At 43.2% G+C, this 24,975-nt stretch overlaps 1 protein-coding gene across 4 annotated transcripts; it reads right to left on the bottom strand.

Moving 5' to 3' along the window:
- Nucleotides 1–928: 928 nt before the first annotated feature.
- Nucleotides 929–23,962, bottom strand: Atox1 (antioxidant 1 copper chaperone). 4 transcript variants are annotated; one of them, XM_076856413.1, is made up of 4 exons: nt 23,851–23,962; nt 16,365–16,440; nt 10,594–10,750; nt 929–1,462 (listed from the first exon to the last, which is right to left on the bottom strand). In XM_076856413.1, the coding sequence occupies exons 1-3, from the start codon at nt 23,854–23,856 to the stop codon at nt 10,626–10,628; spliced, it is 207 nt and encodes a 68-aa protein (XP_076712528.1). In that variant the 5' UTR covers nt 23,857–23,962; the 3' UTR covers nt 929–1,462; nt 10,594–10,625. The 4 variants fall into 4 exon arrangements, with proteins under 4 accessions (XP_076712528.1, XP_076712530.1, XP_076712529.1 ...); XM_076856415.1 differs by lacking the exon at nt 929–1,462 and adding an exon at nt 7,187–7,358; XM_076856414.1 differs by lacking the exon at nt 929–1,462 and adding an exon at nt 7,187–7,329.
- Between the last annotated feature and the right edge of the window lie 1,013 nt (nt 23,963–24,975).

Genomic DNA, 24,975 nt, shown 5'->3' with positions numbered 1-24,975 from the left:
AGGGCAAGTTGCTCAGAGTGCTGCTTCTCACAGCAGAGTGTGGGCCAAGGCTTGGGGACCACGCTTCACAGGAACAGGGGACCAGCTAGATCTTCCTGTTTCTAAGATCCTGCAGTGATAATAACGATAGTCATGCTGGGTGCCTTCCACCTGCAGACATCATCCCGCCTCACTTTGAGACGGTGTTGTTGGGGTTGGGGCATAGCTCAGTGGTAGAACACATTCTCGGCATCACGAGGGCTTAGTTAGCCGCCCCTCCCCACGCAAAAAAAAAAAAAATATATATATATATATATATATATATATATATATATATATATATATATATATTGCTTTTATTCCCACTTTACAGATGAGAAAACTGAGGCTCTGGACAGTTAGACAATGCACCTGAGTTCACACAGCTAATAAACAAACAGCCAGTTCTCATCCAAGATTCAGCCTGCTTCTAGGCACCTGGAGATCTATAGTTCCAGAAGGACTAGGGTGCAGGATAAGCAGGCCAGAGGCAGGGGTCTCTGGTTTCCAGAGGCTCTGAGAGTTTATACCAGGGCTTTGGTCAGTGGTCATGAGATGTGCAGGAGCAGGAAGACTTGCTCTCTCTTAGGAAGCAGATTAGGAAGCTTGTCTTTGTCCACTTAAACTCCTAAAACATGGAAATCTAAAAGTGGCTTTGATGGACACTCCCAAGAAATTACAGACTTGGGCTTTGTAAGAGACTGGCACTAATTAAAGGAGAATGCCTCGGAGAGGGTGGTGACCCAAACAAGATCTGCTGCTCACCTCCCACACAGCACAATCCTCCATGTTCCGTTTGTACTTTTTATAGTCTCCCAGCGTGGAAAGGATCTGGATCTGAAGTTTTGCAACCTTGAGTTAGCAAACTTCAAAAGGCATCATTATGAGACTTTCTGTTGATACAAAGCTTTATTTGTGGTATTAATGTTACAAAGAATTAAGCAAATGGTGATTCTGCGCCCCCCCACCCAGGATTGAACCAAGGGCTTCACACATGCTGGGCAAGCACCCCCACCACTGAGCCACACCCGCAATCCTTTTTTTCAAAATTTTATTTTGAGACAAGGCATTGCTAAATTGCTGACACTGGCCTCAAACTTTAGATCCTTCTGCCTCGGCCTCTCAAATCACTGAGATTACAAGTGGGCACCATCATGCGCAGCTATGATGATTTTATTTATTTCTCAGATCATCACATATGGTACTAGTGTAATTCCTATGATATAAATGAGAAAACTGAGAAAAAAAGAAACGGTAACATTCCCAAGGTCACAGCAATCAAGTGGCAGGGGAGAAATTTGAATCCAGGTGTGCTGAAGTCCAGTATGTGGCTGCAGGGAAGCCCAGTACATCAACCTGTGTTGAGCTGCCTTGGCTGGTGTTTGGGTACGTTGGGTTAGAAGAATCCAGCCTCCCAAGATTCTCCCTTGTGCATTGTAGGACCCTGGGGGAACGTTGTTAACAACAGAGCAGTTTAAAAAACTGGAAGAAACTCAAAGTTCCCTCCACAGGGATGACTAACACCTTGTGATATATTCAGACAATGCAATAGTTACCATTGAGTGACGAACAGAAAAGAACTACTGATATTCACAACAATGTAGATGAATCTCAAAATTTAACTATGCACACCTATGATCCTAGCTAATCAGGAGGCTGAGGGGAGAAGGATCACAAGATTGCGGCCAGCCTCAGCAACTCAGCAAGGCCCTAAGCAATGTAGTGAGACTCTGTCTCAAAATTTAAAAAAAAAAAAGGGCTGGGGATGTAGCTTAGTGGTAGAACACCCCTGAATTCAATCCCCAGTATCAAAACAATAACAACAAAGAAAATTAATTATGCTGAATGAAAATCAGCTGGACAAAAATGAGAACATACTGTGATTGCATTCACAGAAAACTTTTGAAAATATGAACTAATCAGCCATGACAGAAAGCAGGTCCATGAGAGGGAAGGAAAAGATTATATAAAAAACAAATCAATAAATGGGCAAAGGAACTGAACAGACACTTCACAGAAGAAATATGAACGATCAACAAATATATGAAAAAACGTTCAATATCTCTAGCAATTAGAGAAATGCAAATTAAACTACACTAAGATTTCATCACTCCTATCAGAATGGCAATCATCAAGAATACAAGTAACAATAAATGTTGGTGAAGTTGTGGGGGAAAAGGTATTTTCATACAATGCTGGTGAGACTGCAAATTGATACAACCATTATGGAAAGCAGTATGGGAGATTCCTCAAAAACTAGGAATGGAACTACCATTTGACCCAGTTATCCTACTCCTTGGTATATACCCAAAGGATTTAAAATCAGCATACTATAGTGACACAGCCACATCAATGTTTATAACAGCTCAATTCATAATAGCCAAGCCATGGAACCAACCAAGGTGCCCTTCAACAGATAAATAGACAAATAAATTGTGGTATATATACACAATGGAATATTACTCATCCATAAAGAAGAATGACTTTATGATATTCATTGATAAATTAATGGATCTGGAGATTATCATGCTAAGTGAAATAAGCCAGTCCCCAAAAGCCAAAGGTTAAATGTTCTCTCTGATATATGGATGATAACCCACAATCAGATAGAGGAGAATAGAAGTTCAATAGATTAGACAATAGGGAAGAAAGGGAAGAGAGGAGGGGGGGATAGGAAAAGGAAATGTAGTTGAATGAATCTGACATAATTTTCCTATGTACGTATATGAAAACTTTATAGTGAATCCCACCATCACATACATCAACAAGAATGGGGTCCTAACTAGAATAAGATATATTCCATGCTTGTATAATTATACCAAAATGGATTCTACCATCATGTGCAATTAAAAAGAACCAGTAAATAATAGAGCCAATCAAATATGAATTAATAGACCAGAAAAGGACTATCTAGTAGAGGTAGGAGAATGGGGGCAGAAGGGAAAAGGGGGGATTGTAAGCTTAAATTGATTTCCATGCATGTATGAGTTTGTTGGGGTGAATCCAAATACTATGTATAACTATTAAGCTCTAGTAAAAAGAAAAGAAAGCAGGTCGGTGGTTACTTGGGATTGGAGAAAAGTGGAGGAAGACTTGCTAGGAGACATGGGGAAAATTTTTGAGGTGAATATAGGTCATTATTCTATCTTTTTGTTGTTGTTGTTGTACTAGAGATTGAACCCAGGGGGCCACTTAATCACTGAGCCACATCCCTAACCCTTTTTATTTATTTTGAGACAGGGTCCTGCTAAGTTGCATAAGTCCTCCTTAACTTTCTGAGGCTGGCCTTAAACTTTGCCATCCTCCTGCCTCAGCTTCCCAAGCCACTGGGATTACAGGCATGCACCACCACACCCAGTTTATTTACTCTATCTTGATTATGGTGAAGGTTTTGCAATTGTAAGATATGCATTATATCTTAAAATTGCATACTTTAAACATTTCCAGTGTTCCAATGAATTTACACCTCAAAAAAGCTGTTTTAAAACAAAGCAAAACAAAACAAAAATCACTGAAAAGTCAAGTTTGGTGGCATGTGCTTGTAATCCCAGCAATTTGGGAGGCTGACTCAGGAGGATTATAAATTGGAAGCCAGCCTCAGCAATTTATGGAGACCCTGTCTCAAAATACAAAAGATAAAAGTGACTGGGGATGCAGCTCAGCAGTAAAGCACCACTGGGTTCAATTCCCAGAATAAAAACAACAAAAAAACTTCTGAAACCCAGGATGGTGTCACACACCTACAATCCCAGCAGCTCTGAAGGCTAGGGCAAGTGAAATGCAAATTCAAAGCCAGCGTGGGCCATTTAATGAGGCACTTAGCAATTCAGTGAGACCCTGTCTCTAAATAAAATATTAAAAAGGGCTGAGGATGTGGCTCAGTGATTGAGCAATCCCCGGGTTCAATCCCTGGTACCAAAAATAACATCTTCCAAGTCAGACTTGCTTGTGTCACTCAGTACACCAAGAGGGAACTGAGCCAGTCTGAGCTCCCTCTGGGGATCACGCTGCCATGGAGTAGGGAACCTCACAGGAGTCCAGCCCCAGGGCTCTACTTCAGCACCCCGAGGGGAGAGTGGCTTCTCTTCAGTTGAGTGATTCTGATATTGAACAAAGCTTTGGCCTCAGAGTAGATGAGTAGGTCAACAAAGACATTCCATCAGACACAGGAACAATGGGCGGTTACAGCCTCCGCTGCTCTTCTTACAATTAACTCAAGACATCTACTGAGCACCCACCAGGTATCAGGGACTGTCCTGTTCCACTATCTTATGATGACCAGCTGAAGTTGGAATGCGATCCAAGGGCATGACACAGCAAATAATGGCCCGGACAGAGCCATTACACATGCATCAAATAATACTCCGAGTGCCTGTTCTGTGTGTAGAGGGAGTGAATGCTTGGCCAGATCCTTGAGGACAGGAAGACACGTGGACACAAAGCTTTGCCACAACACTCAAGCTGAGGGCCAAGAGGATACATAAATGACTTCCAGTTGTGCAGAGGGTTCCCGGAGGCTGTGCTGTGTAGGAGAGGGAAAGGAATTTGCGGATGTGGGGCGGGCAGGTTGGGAGGAAAGTGGAAGGTGGCAGGGAAGCTGGGGGAGATCATTCCATTTACAGGGGGCAGCATAAGTAATGCAAGACACCTGGGGAGGCTGGCTGCAGGGAGGAGTGGGGAAGCCTGGAGGGGTGGGCCTGGCCTGGGCTGGAGGATGTGAGTGATCTGCAGACACATCTGCTCCCTGCCCCCCTCCTCTGCAGAATCCTGGGCTCTGCTGGGCTCTCATTGGTTCCATGGACGACTGCTGAGCTGCTGGCAGATGCAGGCACTTCCCCAACCCCTCTGAAGCCTTGAAGAGCAGAACTAAGGGACACTTGGATTCCAGCTAGGCTGGCTGCTGAGTGGGGGGAAAAATGACCCTCTGGAAAACAGTGCAAGAGGCACCAGTGTTTTAGGCCTTGGGTGTCCCCAGTGGGCCAGCCAGCCTGAACCAGGTCTCCTGGAGAAACAAAATGCAAAAAATACATTTTGCCCACAGAAACTTCTTGGTGGACGATCAAATTCAAAGAACACTGCCATCTGGTGGCCAAGAAACCTAGACACCATGAGAGCTGTGAAGTCCCTGTGCCCCCAAGGGACCACAAAGGCAGAAATGGGTCTGAGACTTGTTTAATACTTACGTAACACGCCCCAAACTGTGCAAGCATATCAATTCAAGAGTGAAAATGAGGTCTTATTTCTGCCTACCAAGTTCCCTGAAGTGCAGGTAGTAGGTATTGTGCAATGAAGACACTGCCTCTGGGAGAGTGGGTGACTAGTCCAAGGTCACAGCTGGCCAATGTGAAGTTGAGTCTTATCCCAGGTCCAGCAGCATTGGGTTCCCAGTATGTGCCCACTAAATGGTTAAAGCAATGATTTTCCATGTGTGGTCTCCAAGACCCTTTCAGAAAATATACCAAGTAAAAATTTGATAGATAAAAACCTACTATTTTTGTGAGATGCTTTTTTCTTTTACAACTTTATTTTTCCAGTGTCTAACATGCATTGACCTAGACCTCATCTAGTTCTGATGGCTACCAGGATATGTGCTTGGGTATTCATGTGTTTTAAAAATTCCTGTTTCAATTTCTAATATGACATTATTCATATAAACAAAAGCTCTTTGAATTTCTCAATAATTATATATAAGAAGAAAAAGTATGAAATCTGCTGGTTCAAATACTGTTATAATCCCAGCACCTTGGGAGGGTAAGGCAGGAGGATCACAAGTAACTCATCAGCAAGTGAGTAAGACCTTGTCTGAAAATTTAAAAAGGACTGGGGATATAGCTCAGTGGTAAAGTGTTCCTGGGTTCAATCCTCAGGGTCAAAAAGAAAGAATTAAAAGAAACAAGAACTCTGCAAGGTAGTAACTCTGAGACTATATGGGCAATGACAGACTCCATTTTGCCCTGAGACTCCAGGTCATGTAAGAAATGCTTCTCCCATGGAAAGCCCCGCCTCTGTACCCATCAACAGTTGCTTAGCATAGCATGTTTGGCAACACAAAATGGCAATTCTTATACAATGTAAAAGTGTTCTCTCTTTGGATCCCATTTTTCTTGGACTTATGTGCCCTGTCAGAGATTGATTGTCTAGACGTTAGTAACCATTCTGTAACTTGTACTCAATTAGGGAAGTTTGGCCCACTCTTTTTTCTGCTTATGATTTTAGATCTGATGACTGTTTGTTTATGGTTTTGAATTGCAGCAACAGCCACTTATAATTAATATGGTTTTGGATTATAAAAGGTATATTCAAACTCCAGGAGGAGGTCGAAGGATGTAGATTTACAGCCTACCCCTTGGCCTGCCAACTAGTGAATCCGGACCATGGGTGAAAACAGTTTCCATCTCCTGCTTGAAGATCAACTCAGTGATTTATTGCAATCTCACTTTAATATCTGGAATTCTGTCATTTCTACAGATCTTGGATTAATGAAATATGCAAAACTAGTGAATAGAGGATTTTTTTTAGTGTTTTCTAACTGGCTAAAACATTTAATTCCCACAACCATCATTTGCTATAGATGCTATTATCACATTTCATACCTGCAGACACTGAGGTTAAATGGCCCAGCTGAGAGGTACTGAAACTTGGGCTCTGCCCCAGGCAACCTGTTTCCACAGTCTCTTCCCATTATTCCGACTCCTTAACATTTGATATCTCTTAATTGCAACTTACTTGGTCCACTAGTTTTTCAAAATATGAAATTTAAGAAAGTATTTTTTAAAAAGAAAGAAAGAAAAAGGAAAGAAAATCACTGATCTGGTACAACATCTTTAAAATTTTTTTTTTCAGTTGTAGATGGACACAATACTTTTATTTCATTTACTTATTTATTTACTTTAATGTGGTGCTGAGGATCGAACCCAGTGCCTCACACATGCTAGGTAAATGCTTTACCACTGAGCTATAGCCCCAGCCCCTAGTTCAACAACTTTCCTCTACAAATGAGGAACAAATGAGGTCCAGAGAAAGGAAGTGACTTGCTAAAGATCACATGGCAAAGAATCAGAATCCACAGGGTCCCAGACTCCTAGTAGGAAGCTCTGGACACTTCATGTAAGTAAGCCTACCAACGACTGCACATGAGAAAGAACATCAAGACAATGCAAGAGACAACTTCTCCAACAAAAGCAGCATGACTTTATTGCGGGGAAGGCAGGAAGAAGCAGGGCAAGTGAGGGTCTCTGCAGGAACTCCTTCAGTGAGCAGGACTGCCAAATCCCAGGTCCATGTAGAAGCCACATCAGCGTCCTAGGAGAGCTGAAAGTTAGGTGGAACAAAGGTGCCATCTACTGTGGACAAAGCAACATTGCAAAAGCAGTAAAGGTTGCACTCAGAGGTAGCATTTGGGGGTGAGGTGGGAAACCAGGCTGCAGAGCACATCTAGAATTCCCATATCCAGCCCTGCACACTGGACCCACCAAGTCTGTTATACTTGGGTTGGCCAGAACTCACTAACCTTGCTGACTCTTCTGGGGAACTATCAAGGCTGCTGGGATCCCCAGTTTCCTGTCCTGTTTTGGTTTATGATAGAAAGGCAATAAAACAGAAGCACAAGCAAATTATCTACCAAGAACCAGACAATCTAGGTGACTTTGTAACCAATGAACATTCTATCTCTGTGGTTACCAAATCTGGCCTCAAATCAATCACTGGAGAGACTCTTAAAACTGATGTCAAAGATGGACGTCCCTCGTGTATATGAGGTAAAGCCTGTTTGTTCAGTGATTCTTACTGAATATTGTGCATCTGAATCTTTCTGGGGCGGGTGGCGGGGGTAGGTTCTGGGGATTGAACTCAGGGGCACTCAACCACTGAGCCACATCCCCAGCCCTGTTTTGTATTAACAGTGTCTCACTGAGTTGCTTAGTACCTCGCTTTTGCTGAGGTTGGCTTTGAACGTCACTATCCTCCTGTCTCAACCTCCCAAGCCACTGGGGGATTACAGTAGTGTGCCAATGTGCCTGGCTGTGCATCTGAATCTTTGGAAGCTTTTCCATACTACACATGGTTACTGAGGTATATAGAGATGAAATTATGTGATGATTAGAATTCACTTTGAAATAACAGGTGGGAGCACAGATAAACAGTGACAGCAGAGATCTGATAACTGTTGGACCTGGGTGATGGGTACTTGGGATTCACTTTTTTTAACACTACTTATAAATGTTGGAAGCCTCCTATAACAACAAGAAGCTAAAACGAATAAAAATTAAGAATTATTCGGCAAGAAAATAATGAAGTACAGATACAACTTGGATGAATCTTGAAAATATTACACCAAGTTGATAGACACCAGACCCCAAAAAGGTCACATACTGTGTAATTCCTAGGGTGTTCTTCTAGGATAATAAAAAGTTTTGAAACTAGATAGAGGAAATGGTTGTAGATTGTGAAAGGAGAAAAATAATGCACTGAATGGCACACTTTAAAATGGTTAATTATATATCACGTCAATTTTACTTCAATTAAAAAAAAGCTACTATGAGAAAAACTCACATTAATCTACACATGATTTATAAATAGCAGGCACTACTTTTTTAGTCAAAAATGTTTGCATGCCCATGCCAGGTTTTCAATCCAAGGTGTCTGTGTTGGGCTTCCCCATGTATACAGATAGCTCAGAAAGAGAAAGAGGTTCCCCCCAACCTTTCCTCCATTTCTTCATGTCACAGAGCACATAGAGCAAATACAATCTTACGTGGAGGCCCAATATGATACAGGGCTTTTGGGAGACATGGAAGAGTCCTGAACACCCCCTTCATTCTCCCCACAAGCGCCTAGGGAATGAAGGAACTGTGAGAACAGTGTTTCTCAGAATGGGGAAACTGCTAGTGTTTTACTCCTATATAGAAGTCCTTCATAGAGGGATTGCACAGTAACCTGCAAGGCAGAAAAGCAGGGTGGAGGCTTTAGCCCCATTTTACAGATAGTAGTACCCAATGTCAAGTATATAAAAAGTTCAAAAAGTCAGCCAGGCATGGTGGTGCATGCTTGCAATCCCAGCTACATAGGAAGCTGAGGAGGCAGGAGGATTATAAGCTCAAAGCCAGCCTCAGCAACTTAGCAAGACCCTTTCTCAAAATAAAAAATACAAAGGATTGAGTAGGTAGCTCACTGATAAAGCACCCCTGGGTTCAATCCCTAGTACTGGGAAAAAATAAAAAGTTCCCAAAGTCAGTGTTAAATATGAGGGCAGAGCTGGAATTTGAATGTCAGACTCCTGACTATTCATCCTGTACTCATTCCTGAACATGGGTTGTATGGACATGGACAGAAACGACATAAGGAAAATGGATGCATCTGAAATCTCTTGATCTGCGTGTGAGGTCACTATATAAATGGAACATGCCTTAGGTTCCAAATGTTCACTTTTAGGAAGGAAGTAGACTACACTCACAGGGGGCCCTCACGAATTTGCCAGTTGATAGTAGCTGGTCTCTGCCTGGGAAGCTCTCCCTGGACCTATTTGGAAGGTTAATGCTACCATAACAGTCATTATAGAACTCTGATTCAGGATACTGGATTTTTCTGCCTTTGTCACTCATCTGCAAGGCTCTGGTTGAGTAACTTTCTTCTCCAGGGCTCATTTTTCTCAATTACAGTGAGGACACTGAACCATATCAGGGAGCCATTGTTATTCATATATCAAATGCACTACATGGTCAGTGACAGCCAGGAGTACTCTGCTAAGACTGGCTGGGCACAATGGGAAGGAATGTTAGATTGATGAGCAAAGGCTGCCCTGGTTTCAGAGTGAAGAGAGCTGCAACAATGCCACTTACTGCCTCCCTGAGTTATGTAAAACCAAAGGGAAGATCCAGCTTAGATGAGCTACTCTTTTTGCACCAGACCTTTGTCTGGGCAAAGGTCATGCTCAGGAAGCTGACAGGAGAGAAAGGCACAGTCTGAATTAATTCAGTAGGTGAGTGCACTCAGGAGCACAATGCCCAGGTTAGCACAGATGGCAACTCTGAAGGGACAGCCATTTTATCAAAGCAAAAGACTCAGGGTCATGCACCCCAAACTTGAACCCTGCTGACCATGAAATATACTCCTTAAATCCTAAAAGGGTGTTAATAAAGAAATCTGCCTATTCACAAGGGGCTGTGGGGAATCCCCAAAACTTGTAAATTGTATTAGACAAAAACGAAATATATGGAACCATTCTAAAGAAAGTAGACAGTGGGTTAAAGATAAACCAGGGCGCTCTCCTGCCCCATGCAAGCTCTAAGGCCAAGGTATAGGTTGAGCATTCCTAATCTGAAAATCTGAGTTCCAAAATGCTCCAGAATAGGAAATTTTTTGAGTCCCAACATGATTCTCAAAAAGGTTTCGGATCTCAGATTTTTCTGATTAGAAATGCTAAAATAAAGCCTATGCAAATATTCTAAAACCAGGAAACTTTGAATTCTGAAACAATTCTGATACCAGTCATTTTGAATAAGGTATGTTCAACTTGTATTACCCCTGACCAGAGTGTGAGGAGCAGGTCTGTTCAACAAGTGCTGGAACCTTACTCACCTGCCCTCTTCAGTCCACACTGTCAGCCTGTGTTACTTGGGGCCGATGTAGGAAACAGCCTTTCCGGTTTTATTCAGCGTCGCCAGCAGAGTGTCCATGCTGTGCTCAGATTCAATGAAAACCTTCTTGTTCGGCAGATCAATGTTAAAATCAACCCCTGCAGGAAGATGAAACGGGGTGTGGGGAAAGGAAGACACTCCCAGTTACAGCAAAAAAGAGTTTAGGTTCCTGAATTATTACTCAAAATCACCTTTTGCTTTCCTCAAGACCAGGGACAGGCAAACCTTTACTCCTTTACTGTACAGGGGCAGAGATATAAATGTTTTAGGTATTGTGGGCCATATGTAGACTTACATATTCTTGTCTGTGTACTTGACTGTACTTTAAAAATTTAATAACATTCTCCACTGTAAAACAGGAAGGGGGATAGATTTGAGCCACAGTCTGTATTTTTCAATCCCTGCTTTAGACAAGGGCTTAAGACTTTTTTTAAAATAAAAAATGTAAATATAGATATTTTATTTATTTAGTCTTTCTTTCTTCCTTCCTTCCTCCTTCCTTCCTTCCTTCCTCCCTCCCTTCCTTCCTTCCTTCTTCCCATTTTTTGGGAGTACCAGGGGCACCTTACCCACTGAATTACAAGCCTTGCTCTTTTTATCTTATTTTTATTTTGAAACAGGGTATCACTAAGTTGCCAAGGCTGGCTTTAAACTTAGGATCCTCTTGCCTCAGCTTCCTGAGCTGCTGGGATTACAGGCATGCACCACTGCACCTGGCTTCATTCTAATTTTTTTATTATTTTTTTTTGTGTGTGTGTGTATGTGCTGGGCATCGAACCCAGGGCCTTGTGCATGCAAAGCAAGCACTCTACTAACTGAGTTATATCCCCAGACCTTTAATTAATTGCTTAAAATGTGGTGCTGGAGGCTGGTCTGGTGGTGCACACCTGTAATTCCAGCAGTTCGGGAGGCTGAGGTGAGAGGATTGCGAGTTCAAAGCCAGCCTCAGCAACAATGAGGCACTAGGCAACTCAGTGAGACCCTCTCTCTAAATAAAATACAAAATAGGGGTGGGGATGTGGTTCAGTGGTAGAGCACCCAGAGTTCAATCCCTGGTACCAAAAATATGTGGTGCTGGGAATTCAAACCTAAGGCCTTGAGCATGCTAAGTATGTACTCTACCACTGAGCTATACCCCCAGTTCCTCATTCTGCTTTTTTTTCCTTTTTAAAACAGCTACACAGTCTTTCCATAGTGTGGACATTCTGTACATCTACTCAGTGCCCTGGTTGAAGAACACTGAGGTTATGTCTACTTTTTTCACTGTTATCACAATATTTTATAGTAAACCCATCTGAACATATCTTAGCAAACTTATGAGAATATTTTCATGCCATGAATTCAGAGACTAGAAATGGTGAGTCAATAGATTGGCAATGTTGAATGTTAACAAATTCTCTTCCTTGTTCAATCCCAGCACTGCCCCCAAAAACAAAAAAAAAAATAAAAAATAAAAAACAACCCTTCTAAAAGGCTGGGCCAATTTAAAGCCCCAAGAGCACATAGGAGGACCTAGAAGGTCTTATTTTGACAAAAGAAATGCACAGGAAATGCCCTTCGTAGGTTCTAGGCCTGGCATCACCATTTACTTGCTTGGTGACCATATCAGGTCCCACCCATTATAGGCCTCAGCTTCCCCATCTGTAAATGAAGGGGTTGGAATTGACCAGCCCTGATGCGCTTTCAGCCTCAACTATGTCTTTAGTCTGTGACTTGTCAGGTCCAGGATTACTCTTCTAGGGCCCTAAGCAATTCAGAAACCTCTCTTGAGTCTTCTCAAGATGCTATCCTATAAGCATTGTAATGAAAGATGGAAAGAAACCTACCAGGGCTCATCCTCAGGCACCAGTCAAAAGGCCTGAAGGGCAGGGTACAGAGTTTAGCCATAATCTAAGTCTGTACATAAAGGATGCCCAGGAAGGAAAAAGTGCTATGTGTACTTGCCACACTCTGGATCTTTGTTTTTTGGTTCAGAATGGTCTCCCCCTCATCTTTGGAATAAATATTTTGGTGGTATCACAGAGCTGAAGGAAAGCCTGGGATTAATGAACACAGTGGATTTCAAACAGTGTTCCATGAAGCCAAGGCTCTGGGGCAGATATCTCTGAGCTGTCAAGAAAGAAAGCCTGGGGCCTGGGGATGTGGCTCAAGGGGTAGCGCGCTCGCCTGGCATGCGTGCGGCCCGGGTTCGATTCTCAGCACCACGTACAAAGATGTTGTGTCCGCCGATAACTAAAAAATAAATATTAAAAAATTCTCTCTCTCTCTCCCCCCTCTCTCACTCTCTCTTTAAAAAAAAAAAAAGAAAGAAAGAAAGAAAGAAAGAAAGAAAGCCTGCTCCCTCCCATGACTTGCTCCACAGCATGCTACTGCATATAGGAGGGAATCCCATGTAGTTTCTTTCTTTTTCTTCTTCATTTTCCCCCCAGTACTGGGAAAATTAAACCCAGGGCATTCTACCCCTGAGCTACATCCCAAGCCCTTTTTTTAAATTTTGAAACAGGGTCTTACTAAGTTGCATAGGCTGAATTTGAACTTGTGATCCTCCTGCCTCAGCCTCCCAAGCTGATGGATTACTGGTATATGCCACCACTCCAGCTTACAGTTTCATTTTTATTTGGTAGTGGGGATTGAACCCAAGGATGTTCAACCACTGAGCTAAGTCACCACCCTTTTCATTGTTTTTATTTTGAGACAGAACCTTGCTAAATTGCTTAGAGTCTTGCTAAATTGCTAAGGCTGACTTTGAACTTGTGATCCTCTGCCTCAGTCTGGAATTGCTGGGATTACAGGTGTGCAGCACTGCACCCAGCTTGCAGTTTCAATTTTAAAGTACCCAGAGCAAAAATTGATGTAGGCTGCTGGTTCCATGTTAGGGTTCGTAAACAAGTCAAGATGGCGCCTGGCATTTTGTCAGAGGGAGTGGTTTGTGAAGTAACACCAGCGAGCCATTAAGATAATGGAGAGTCCTTCATGACTGACTGCAGTATCTAGTTTATGTTAATTGAGTTAAGCTGTGTGTAATTAAGATGATGAGGATTCCTTGATGGCTGATTGATGTATCTGGATGATGTTAATTGAAACAAGCTGTGTATAATGATTTAGGTATAAATATCTCTGCTGTCCGACAATAAAGCGGCTCCCGCTGTATCAACCTTCACAAGTTCCTTGTCACTCCCCCCTCCCCTTATTTTGCCCAGACTGCGGCAGATGGTGGGAGTCCCAGTCCCGGGACGCTCGGGATAAGTGACAAGGAAAAGCTGCCCATCCCTAGATAGAATGGGAGCAAATCTGCTCACCCCTAGGCAGATAGGGCGAGAGGAAGAATGGCCATTTCGAGAAAATGGAGAGGATTGATACAGTATGTTTTTATCTTGTTTTGTCTTGGTGTGTTGTACTGTCTTTGTTACGAAAATATGGAAGGGGTGTTACGTAAATTCTAAGGGAAGGAGGCACTCCAGTGTAACCAAGAATAGTTAGGGCATATGTTGATAAAACTCCAGGAACTCTAGTCAGAAAGAGGAAGAAGGTTCAGAGGAGGAAGGACTATCAGGAAAAAAATTGCAGCAAAAGGCTACTACTAAACACTTTTCATTACTGGAGGTTGCGTGAAGTGGCGCAGTGAGGCGCGGAGGCATGGCAGCCTGCCACATGCCCGTGCGCAAGCGGGCACTTTCCAGCCGGTGGTGGCTGCAGGCTGTTCCCCGCCCCTCGCCATGGGGTTGCCCGGGGATGCTGGGGATGCTAGGGATGCTGCAGCACCATTAATGAGCACCATTAATGCCTATTTCAAATGTAAAAAACCTTGAGATAATGTACTAAATTGCTCAAAAGGTTGTTTTCTTAGTGCCTGCTGGAATCTACAGGATTTTCTTTAGCATTCATTGCCACAGTTCTTGCCTTTGTCCCAGTGCCAGTGAGGACGAGGGTGGAGGAATTTCCAGTGTTGCTGAGAACCAGACGAGACTTCGGATCATCATAGATGTTATTGTTTCTGCTGCTACAGTTTAAGCTAGCTGCCTGCAGAACTTACCTGGACTGTGATTTAATTAATCTATTAAGCTTTGAATTTACCTGGACTGTGACTTAATTAATCTATTGAGCTTTGAACTTACCTGTACTGTGATTTACCTGGACTATGTGTCACTTATATGCATTGTGAACTATCTGTTGATGCAACGAATTGTGGTAGTACCAGGGTATCTTTGCTGATAGTGTCATCTGTGGTATGATTTTTCCAAGGGCTTCCTAACTTGGAGCCATCAATTGGCTTGGTGGCATTTTGTATCCTCCCCTTCTGCTTGTAGCAGATTATTTATGGTGTTTGTGTAAAAACCACTATGGTCGTTATCCACAAGTGTGGCTGAGTGTGTTGGGCCGGTAGTCAAAGACGGGTAAGATCCAATTACAATGGTACCAATCTAAGACAGGAGGATGACGATTTGAGGTCAGACCATCCAATGACGGGTAAGGACCATATGTAGTATTGGACAACCTAAAACAGGAACCCTAAGCCACATTCTTGTTATTTAAATTAAACAAAAGGGGAGTTCCATAATACAGCAGGGACACCCAGGCCCCAGGGAGAAGAGCTAATAGTCATGCGGCAAATCCCCAGCCAGGTTCTTCTCACTGTTTTGGATTTTCTCAGATTAGGATCCCAGGTTACAGAGCTTGAAGCCAGCCACTAACTTGCTCTGGGACCTCTGGACTTCCCCCCTGGCACTGGTATCAACACCCCCATTCCACTGAGGGACAGTACAACTCAAAGGACTGCTAATGAGATCACATCCACGTGGAAGCAACTGGAAAATTGACTATTATTATTTAGGGTTTTAAAAAATAAAATTCTAGCCTGGCACTGTGGTATACACTTACAATTTCTGCTACTGAGAGGCTAAGGTAGGAGAATTGCAAGTTCAAGGCCAGCTTTGGCAACATAGTGAGATCCTATCTCAAAAAAGGAGGAAGGGGGTTGGAGATACAGCTCAGTGGTAGAGAAACCCTGGGTTCAATTCCTAGTACTGCAAAATAGATAGATAAATCAACAAATTAATTAAGATGAAAAAAGATCTTAGAAGACTGGCTGAGTCCGAGATTACCAGAACTCTGATGGCAACTTGGTCACTGCCTCATTGAACCTTAGGGCCAGCTCTCAACCATCTTTGGACCTCAGTTTCCCCAGCTGTGAAGTGGGGTGCTAAAGGAGAATAATGATTTTCTAAGCATGTCCAAAGGAGATACATTAAGATTTCTATACATGACAGGTTCAAAATTAATTTCTAAACTCGTTACCATTTTAAAAGTCTTAATGGAAAAATGACACTGAAATGTGTCATACAGCAAAACTTGTCACAATGGAGATCACCAACATATTAATCAGCAATGCCAGGGCTCTAGAGCTGGACTGTGGGGCAAAATCCCTGCTCTGACACTGTCTCTGATTCCAGCCAAGTTACTGAACTTCTCTGAACTTCAGTTCCCTCCTACTTCAAATCAAAAAAGTTACAGGAAATGGCTGTAGAAAGGATTCAATGATGAGATCCACAGAAGCTATTAAGTGAAGTACTCAGTAAATGAGAAGTACCCAATATATTTTGTTTTACTGTTATCAGCTTAAACTAAAGCCTCTCCTGCTCCATCGGTGTGCATCCAAACATGACCTCAGTTGTGTCCTTCCATCCCACTCTCAATTCTCGGCGACTCACTCACCGCCCAGCTTGTTGAGGACTCGGGAGACAGCTTCAGCGCATCCTTCACAGGTCATGTCCACAGAGAACTCGTGCTTCTGAAACAAAGGGGGACAATGAGTCAAGCCCTGCAGGGACCTACACTCTGTAACAGCAGCCAGGCTACTCAGGTCCCAACAGAGTGCAGAGGTTGGGCAAGGCCTGGGCGGTATGGGGCTCCTTGGGAGCCTGTTCCTGAGCCCCAGTCTCTCCAACTGTAAAGTGGAATAAGGGTTTCTACATGTCACAGGTTGTACTAAATGAAATATTCCCCATAAATCCTCTAGCAGGGTCTGGTACACATGAATAGGATCACCTGGAAAGCTAGTTTAAAAAAAAAATTTTTTTTTCACAGTTCTACCTTCAATTAATTAGCTGTGGACTTTGTCTCAGACTTTGTATCATCAAGAACTCTGGCATGGATGTGCCCCCGTACTCTGTATTTGAGTCAACTGGGAGTTTACAAGAACCACAGGTTCTAATCAGAAGGCCTGGGCTGGGACATCTGTTATGTCTAGTGAGCATTCCAGGTGATACTGATAGGTGGTGATCAATGTCGAAAGGCAGGTCATCAGGAGATAGGGGTTTTGTTCACACTGTTGCAATCACAATATCTGAAACAGTACCTGGCACAGAGCAGGTGCTTAATGCATTTTGTTGAGTAAATGGATGACTGACATGGCTGGTTGACAACTTCTGGGTCCTTTGCTTTCGGATAAGGATTATGCATACCAACACTTTAAAATCTCTAGAAATGAGAACATCTGGAATCAGTTCTGGCTTCAGATACTAGCTTTGACACTTCTAGTTCTATGGCCAAAAGTAAGTTACCTAACTCCTCTATGGCTTGGTTTCCAAACACAGATAGATAACAGTTCTCTCCAGGTAAGTGCATGGGATGAATAGAGGATTTTAATCATGGTAGCTAACATCCAACATGGCCTCAATCTTCTCTGACTCCTGGTATTTATCCCCTTGAGCAGTCCCATTTCACAACGTCTTGGGTTAGACTGTGTGTCAAATAGAATATGGCTGAAGCAATATTATATGACTTCTGAGCCTATCATAAAAAGACACTGTAGCTTCTGCCCTGCTGTTTCTGGGATTGCTCATTCTAGAAAAAGCTAGTTGTCACATTATAAGGGCACTCAAGCAAATAGAGGTCTACAAGGTGAGAAACTGAATCCTAGCTACAAAGTGAGTGCACCATCCTGGAAGTAGATTCTTCAGCACCAGTCGAGCCTTCAGATGACTGCTGCCTCAGACAACATCTTCAATGCACTTTCATGAGAGACCTTGCCCTTGAACCACTCAGCTAAGCTGCTCCCAGATTCCTGACTCTTAAAACCACGTAACTACCCAAAACATGTTTGGGGATAAATAATAAAGATCAGTAGGTAACTAATCCATTAGTAATCTAGAGATTAGAGCCCAGTACTGGGTTCCTTTATGTAAAAAAAGTTGATTATTAAATTATTATAAATAATTCCTTCCATTTCTCTCTTTTCTTTCCCTTCAAAAAACATCTAGGTTGGTCACGGTGGCGTGTGCCTATAATGCCAGTGGCTCAGGAGACTGAGGCAGGAAGATCTAAAGTTTAAAGCCAGCCTCAGCAATTTAATGAGGCCCTAAGCAACTTAGCAAGTCCCTGACTCAGAATAAAAAAAATAAAAAACAGGCTGGGGATGTGCCTCAATGGTTAAGTGCCCCTGGGTTCAATCTCCAGCACCAAAATAAAACAATGTCTAGGGTTGGGATGTAGCTCAGTGGTAAAACACTTACATAGCATACTCAAGGCCCTGGGTTGGATCTCCAGCTTAGCAAACAAATAAACAAAACCAATGTTTACCTTTTTCATGACGCATATCAAAATATTTCAAATCTACTACAGGTCAAGTATCTGAAATGCTTGGGACCCGAAGTGTTTTAGATTTCTGATTTTTTTCAGATTCTGGAATATTTGCATACATATAATGAGATATCTTATCTTGAACACAAGTCTAAACACAAAATCTATTTACATGTCATTATATTTTGTACACATAGGCTGAATATAATCTTTTTTTTTTTTAAAGAGAATTTTTTTAATATTTATTTTTTAGTTCTCAGCAGACACAACATCTTTGTATGTGGTGCTGGGGATCGAACCTGGGCCTCACGCATGCCAGGCAAGCACGCTACCACTTAAGCCACATCCCCAGCCCGGCTGAATATGATCTTATGCAATATTTTTAGACTGTGTTTTGACTGTGACCTATCACATAAACTCAGGTGTGGAATTTTCCACTTGTGGCATCATATCACTCAAAAATTTTGGGTTTTGGAGCATTTTGGACTTCAGATTTTCTGACAAGGTTTGCTCAACTTGGTTTTTTGGTTGTTTTGTTTTGTTTTGGTATTGGGGGTTGAACCTAGGAGTGCTTTACCACTCAGTTACATCCCCAGCTCTTTTAATTTTTTATTATGAGACAGGGTCTCACTAAATTGTTTAGGGCCACATTAAGTAGCTGAAGCTGGCCTCAAACTTGCAATCCTTGTATCTCAGCCTTCAGAGTCACTAGGATTACATGCATGGGCCACCACACCTTTGGGGATGCTCAATTTGTAACTCAATTGGAATTCTGAATATAGCAATATATCCTGCAATCCCTGCCCCACATGGCTCCAGTTCTCTTTTCTATACCAAAAGGGTATTAGCCAACTCAATTTTCTCAACTTCAATGTTAAGAATCACTTGGGGAACTTGTGGAAAGTATACCTCTGCAGGCAACTGCCTCAACTGGCTGGGTAGATCTAGGGTGGGACTCTCTATTATTAACCTTCTGGGGATAGACATGGAGGCAAAACTCCCCACCTGAGGAAAATGGAAAAGTCTCTAAACATATTTGCATCTAGATCATCCTCATGCTCCACAGAGGATACTGACTCCAAGAGTTAAGCAGCTTGATTTTCCAGAACTGGATTCTTTTACCTTCATGACCAGTACACCACTACCCCTCACTGAGGCCAAAGCTATGGAACCCACTTTAAAGAAAATGGTCAGTTTTTCTCTTCTTCTAGTTAAACATATTCTGATTCCTTCAGTTTGTTTCACGACTATTCAACAACAAGTTCTGGAAAGGTTATAATGGATATTCCAAAATCTTATGTTTAAAGTATGGTCCTCAGACCAACAGGATCAGCATCATCTGAAAGCTTGTCAGAAATGCAGACTCTTATGTCCCACACCAGACCTCCTAAATCAAAGTCCTCATTTTAATAAGACACCCAGGTCACTATCCATATTACAGTCTGAATGATGCTCAAGAACATGGATAGGCAACCTGCTTGTGATTTGGTTTTACAAATAAAAGTTTTTGTGGAACACAGCCAAACTTGTTTGTTTAGTTTTGCACTAGAACAGCAGAGTTTAGTCATTGTAACAGAGATCATATTGTTTGTAAAGCCTAAAGTACATACTAGCTAGCCCTTTAAGAAAAGGTTTGCTGAGTCTTGATCCAGTATAACCAAGAGAATCAAAAATCATCCGTGGTTTGCAGCTGTATACTGAGCTCAAGCTTTTAAGAATTTCCAAGATTAACATAAGAGCTAAACCTCTTGAATGCCTACTATATGTCAATTCTCTTTATACAGTATCTTTCTAGCCTGAAAGGGAGCTATTCAAATAATTTTACTCAAGAGGAAAGTGAAGTTTCCAAGGTTTCACTAAGGTGCCCAGTCTTGGGTAAATAATCATTGAGGTCAGGATATGAACCCAGGGAAATTTTGTTGGTTGTAGAAAAGCAAAGTGCACCGCCACCCACCTCAAATCTCTAAAATGGGAACACATTGTTAAAAAGCACAATTTTCTGTTGCCCTATGATCTAAAGTCACCAGATATCTGAAGCTTTCTGCTGCTGACCACAGGGAGCAGGTTTCCTTTCAAAGGTCAGAAAGCAAAGGTCAGAAGCCACAGGAGGTGGCTTTTGGCTTGCTTCTGGATAGCAAGCATTACAGTTCAGTGCTCTACTGTTCCACTCTTGAATTGCAAAACTAAATTTGAGGGTAACAGAAAGTCGGCTTAATGGATAGAGTAATCCATTCTTTTTTTTTTTTTTTTTTTTTTTTTGCACCAGAGATTGATCTCAGGGGCACTTGACCACTGAGCCACATCCCCATCCCTGTTTTGTATTTTTATTTACAGATAGGGTCTCACTGAGTTAATTAGTGCCTCACTTTTGCTGAGGCTGGCTTTGATCCTCCTAACTCAGCCTCCAAACCACTGAGATTACAGGCGCGCATCACCACGCCTGGCAAATAATCCATTCTTTATAGGAAAACGTCAAGGACCCACTGCACTAGCAGATGCTTGATTCTGGGCAGTTCCAACTTTTCAGGGCCTTTTGCTTTGTCACTTACAAAACAGGTCCTTTAAAAAGTAAATAAATTCTCTAGGCGCAGTGTGCATGCCTGTAATATCAGCAGTTTGGGAGGCTGAGGCAGGAGGATTGCAAGTTCAAAGCCAGCCTCTCAGCAATTTAGTTAGGCCCTTAGCTACTTAGTGAGACTTTGTCTCAAAATAAAAAATAAAAAAATGGCTGGGGATGTGCCTCAGCGGCTATGCGCCCCTGGGTTCAATACTTGATACCAAAAAATAAATAAAAATAAAAAGTAAGTAAATTCAGTCAAGCATTGTGGCATGTACATGCCTCTAATCCCAGTGACTCAGGAGGCTGATGCAGAGGATCACAAGTTCAAAGCCAGTTTAGTAAGACCTTGTCTCTAAATAAAAAAACGACTTTAAAAAAGTCTGAGGATCACCAGGCATGGTGGCACATGCCTATAATTCCAGCGGCTCTGGAGGCTGAGAGAGGAGAATTGCAAGTTCAAAGCCAGCCTCATCAAAAGCGAGATGCTAAGCAACTCAGTGAGACCCTGTCTAAATAAAATTCAAAATAGGGCTGGCGATATTGCTCAATGGTTGAGTGCCCCTGAGTTCAATCCCCAATACCCACCCCAAAAAGGCTGGGGATGCAGTTCAGTGGCCTGGGTTCAATTCCCAATACCAAACAAGAAAAAAAAAAAAAAAAAAAAAAACTGACCTTATTGGACTACTGTTAGTATTAACTGGAAAACACAAATAAAATATATAGCATAGTCATTGACATCTAATACACAAGAAAAAGTAATTTGTGTGTGTGTGTGTGGTGGAATTAAACCCAGGGTATTCCACCACTAAGCTTCAACACCAGCCCTTTTTTTAGTTTTTTCAAGATAGGGTCTCCCTAAATTGCCCAAGCTGATCTTGAACTTGCCATCCTTCTTCCTCAGCCTCCCAAGCTGTTGGGATTAAATGCATGTGCCACCAAGCCCGGTATAACAACTCTTATGTAGGTTCAGGACAAGTTGGGTAGAACTGTAGATAGGCAGATTTCACCCCCATTTAAAATGGGTCTTGGGCTGGGGATGTGGCTCAAGCGGTAGTGTGCTCGCCTGGCATGCGCGGGGTGCTGGGTTCGAACCTCAGCACCACATAAAAATATAATAAAGATGTGTGTCCACCAAAAATTAAAAAATAAATATTAAAAAAATTCTCTCTCTCTCTTAAAATAAATAAATAAATAAATAAATATAAATAAAAATAAAAAATGGGTCTCAGCAGTTAGGAGCTGACTTTTGGATACTGACCAGTCCAGGCCTAAGCTCAACCTCAAGTTTCCTGAGCTATAAGAAGAGATAATAGTAGTACCTGCCTTGAGGGACTATTGTGAGGAATAAACAAGGTCATGCATGTAAAGTATTCAGAACAATGCCTGGCGTATAGTGGGCACTCAAATATTAGTATACTCCCAACCACCAGGGTTTTCGAGGACAAAATGTCCTAAATATGTGAAAAAAGATTCCTTTTCTAGGAGGGGACTTCCAGTTCTGAGAGTCCATTAAAGAATTCCACAACTTACTTTTTTTTTTGCACCAAGAATTAAACTCAAGACATGAGCTACATTCCCCCAGTCCTTTTTTTATTTTGAGACAGGATCTTGCTAAGTTGTTGAGGGTCTTGCTAAATTGGTAAAGCTGGCCTTGAACTTACAACCCTCCTGCCTCAGACTCCCAAAACACTGGGATTACTGGGGTATACCACCAAACCTAATTGTGAAGTCAGTTTAACCCCTATTTTACAAATGAAAAAATCAAGGCATAGAAAGAGGAAGCAACTTGCTTGAGATCACTCAGTTGGCAAGCCAGGGCACAGATTTTCTAGGCCCCGTGTTACCAACTTTTGCTAAGAACCCTCTCAGGTATCACATCATCCTTGACTAATCCCCTCCTTCCTTCAGTTGTTCATCTTGGAATATGGTGCCAAGTGCCCTCCTCAGTCCAACCATCTGCTCAAAATCCCCAGAAGTGGAAACAAAATACAGTTTTCCTCAACCCACCTTTCCCTCACTGCTAGCCTCCACAAAACCCCTGGGGCCTCTACTCTTTCAGTTCATGGGTGATTAAGGCTCTCCTCTAACTTGGCCACAGGAGGACTTGCCAAACTGGTAAGGCTCATTCTATCAGGTTCTTTGTCCATACTTTGTGTAAATTTTGTGAGGATTTGTCTCAAGGTAACTGGGAACACCAAAAGATACCTGATATGTTTAAGACTTTGCTCAGCAACCTCAGGCTCACCTTCAACTCCCAAAAGATAGGCTGCTAAGACACGGGACAACTGTGGGATATCTCTGGGTACCTACGTGTCACAGACTTATGAACTAAGTACCCTGGAGGAAATTGCTAAACACTTCATTACTCCAACCAGCATCTCAGGAATGCAGCTGGGATCCAAGCCGGTATGACAGCTTTTGCCCAGCATTTCCCAGGCAGTGTGGTATGGCCAGGAGAGAAGGGAGCCTGAGATAAGGGGCTTAAAGCATGGTTCTACCTAACTCCTGCCAGGAGCTTAAACAAGTTACTGGGCTTTTTTTTTTTTTTTTTTTTTTTGTAAAAAACACCCTCTTCATTTAGTGTTACCCTGTTCATTTAATGACCTGGAAGTAGGCCGGAAAGGGCAGGGGAAGAGAAGAAAAACATGAACCTCTGAAAAACCGCGCTGTCCAGGAGGAAACAGCCGCGGCCACCCATTTGCTCAGCGCCACCCCTCCGCTCTATCGGTTCAGCTCCAATAGCAAGGGATCCCCAGGGGGAAGGCGCAGGAACTAGGTCCCCGTTCCGGCTCTCTGCCCACTCTCCGGGTCTGTTTCCCCACATATGCAGGGAAGGTTTGGGCTGGTAGGTCCTGGAGTCTTCGCGAAGCCTGGCTTCTAAACTTCCTTCGGATCCTATTTTCTGGAGGGTCGCAAAAGCCAAAGGGTGAGTGGGGAGGGGTAAGCAGTGAGACAATAGTAGCTCCGGTCTCGGCTTGAGTCCCTTAAAAGCAACATCTGGTCAAGTGGCGGGGCACCGAGGCGCAGGCCGAGGACCGCGGGAGGTGCGCGGCCACTTACCGGCATGACTGAATCGGCAGCGACTGCGTCCGAAGTGACGGCGGCGGTGGCGGTGGCTGCGGCCGGAGCGGCGACAAAGGCAACGCCTCTCCGGGACTGGAGGGCGGGCTCGGCTTCGCTTCCGGGAGTGCGCGCGCGGGGAGACCCCACCCCTCGGGGGGTCCGGCCATCGGCTAGGCCCCGCCCCTGGGCTGGCCTCGGTTTAGACCCCTCCCTTCCCCGGCCCTACTGCGGGGTAGGCTCCGCCCCCTGGGCCGGCCTCGGGCTAAACCACGCCCCTCATGCCCGGAGGGCTGGGAGAGGCCGGCAGTCGGCCTGGGGTGCCGCCTTCTTCCAGCGAGCGAGGATCTTGGGCCACCTGCCACGTTTGAAAAAAAGGGGTGAGACTGACGCAGCGCTAGCCTCCATCTATTGTTGGCCATTTTTAGGTCGCCTACTTCATATATCTTGAGTTAGGGAACACAAAGCAAGGACACTGCAGTGAATTAAGACAGATACGTGCTGAGAGCTGGCCAGGGGCCAGCACTGTGCCAGCCATCATCCTAGATGCAGTGATGGTAAAGACCTAGCCTAGCAGGCTGAGATGATAATGCAGTGTTAAAGGATCTGTGTCCTAGCAGAAGGGAAAGGGTCCTTAATTCAGAAAGAGCTGGGTGGGGGATGTTCTTAAAGAAGGGAGGCTCTGGAAGAAGGTAATACTGAGCAAAGATGGGCAAATTGGGAGGGAGAGAGGCAAAGGCAGAACAGTATGTACAAAAGCAGGAGGATAAGAATGTACAGGCAAAGATAAAGACTAAGGCAAGTATGCTCAGAAAGATGGAGAAATGCAGTATCAGACATGAGGAGGACTTCCATGAGGTGGAGGCAGATGAAGGTAGGAGTGCTTTAGGGCACTTACAGAGAAATAAGCTGGGCTGGAACTCCAAACACACACACAAACACATCTAGGCACAGCAGTAGGGTCACTTTGTCCTTTGATATTCCCTGCCAGAGGTTCAGTCTAAGTAGTTTAAAAAAAAAAAAAAAAAGATCTTCTACAGAACTGTTTGGAGAAGACACCTGCAGGGCATGGTGGTGCTTGCCTGCAATCCCAGTGACTTGGGAAACTAAGGCAGGAGGATGGCA

This window comes from Callospermophilus lateralis, chromosome 5 (assembly GCF_048772815.1).
Source record: "Callospermophilus lateralis isolate mCalLat2 chromosome 5, mCalLat2.hap1, whole genome shotgun sequence".
NCBI lineage: Eukaryota > Metazoa > Chordata > Mammalia > Rodentia > Sciuridae > Callospermophilus > Callospermophilus lateralis.
Note: the sequence above shows the minus strand (reverse complement) of the source record. Positions and strands in the feature narration are given on the sequence as shown.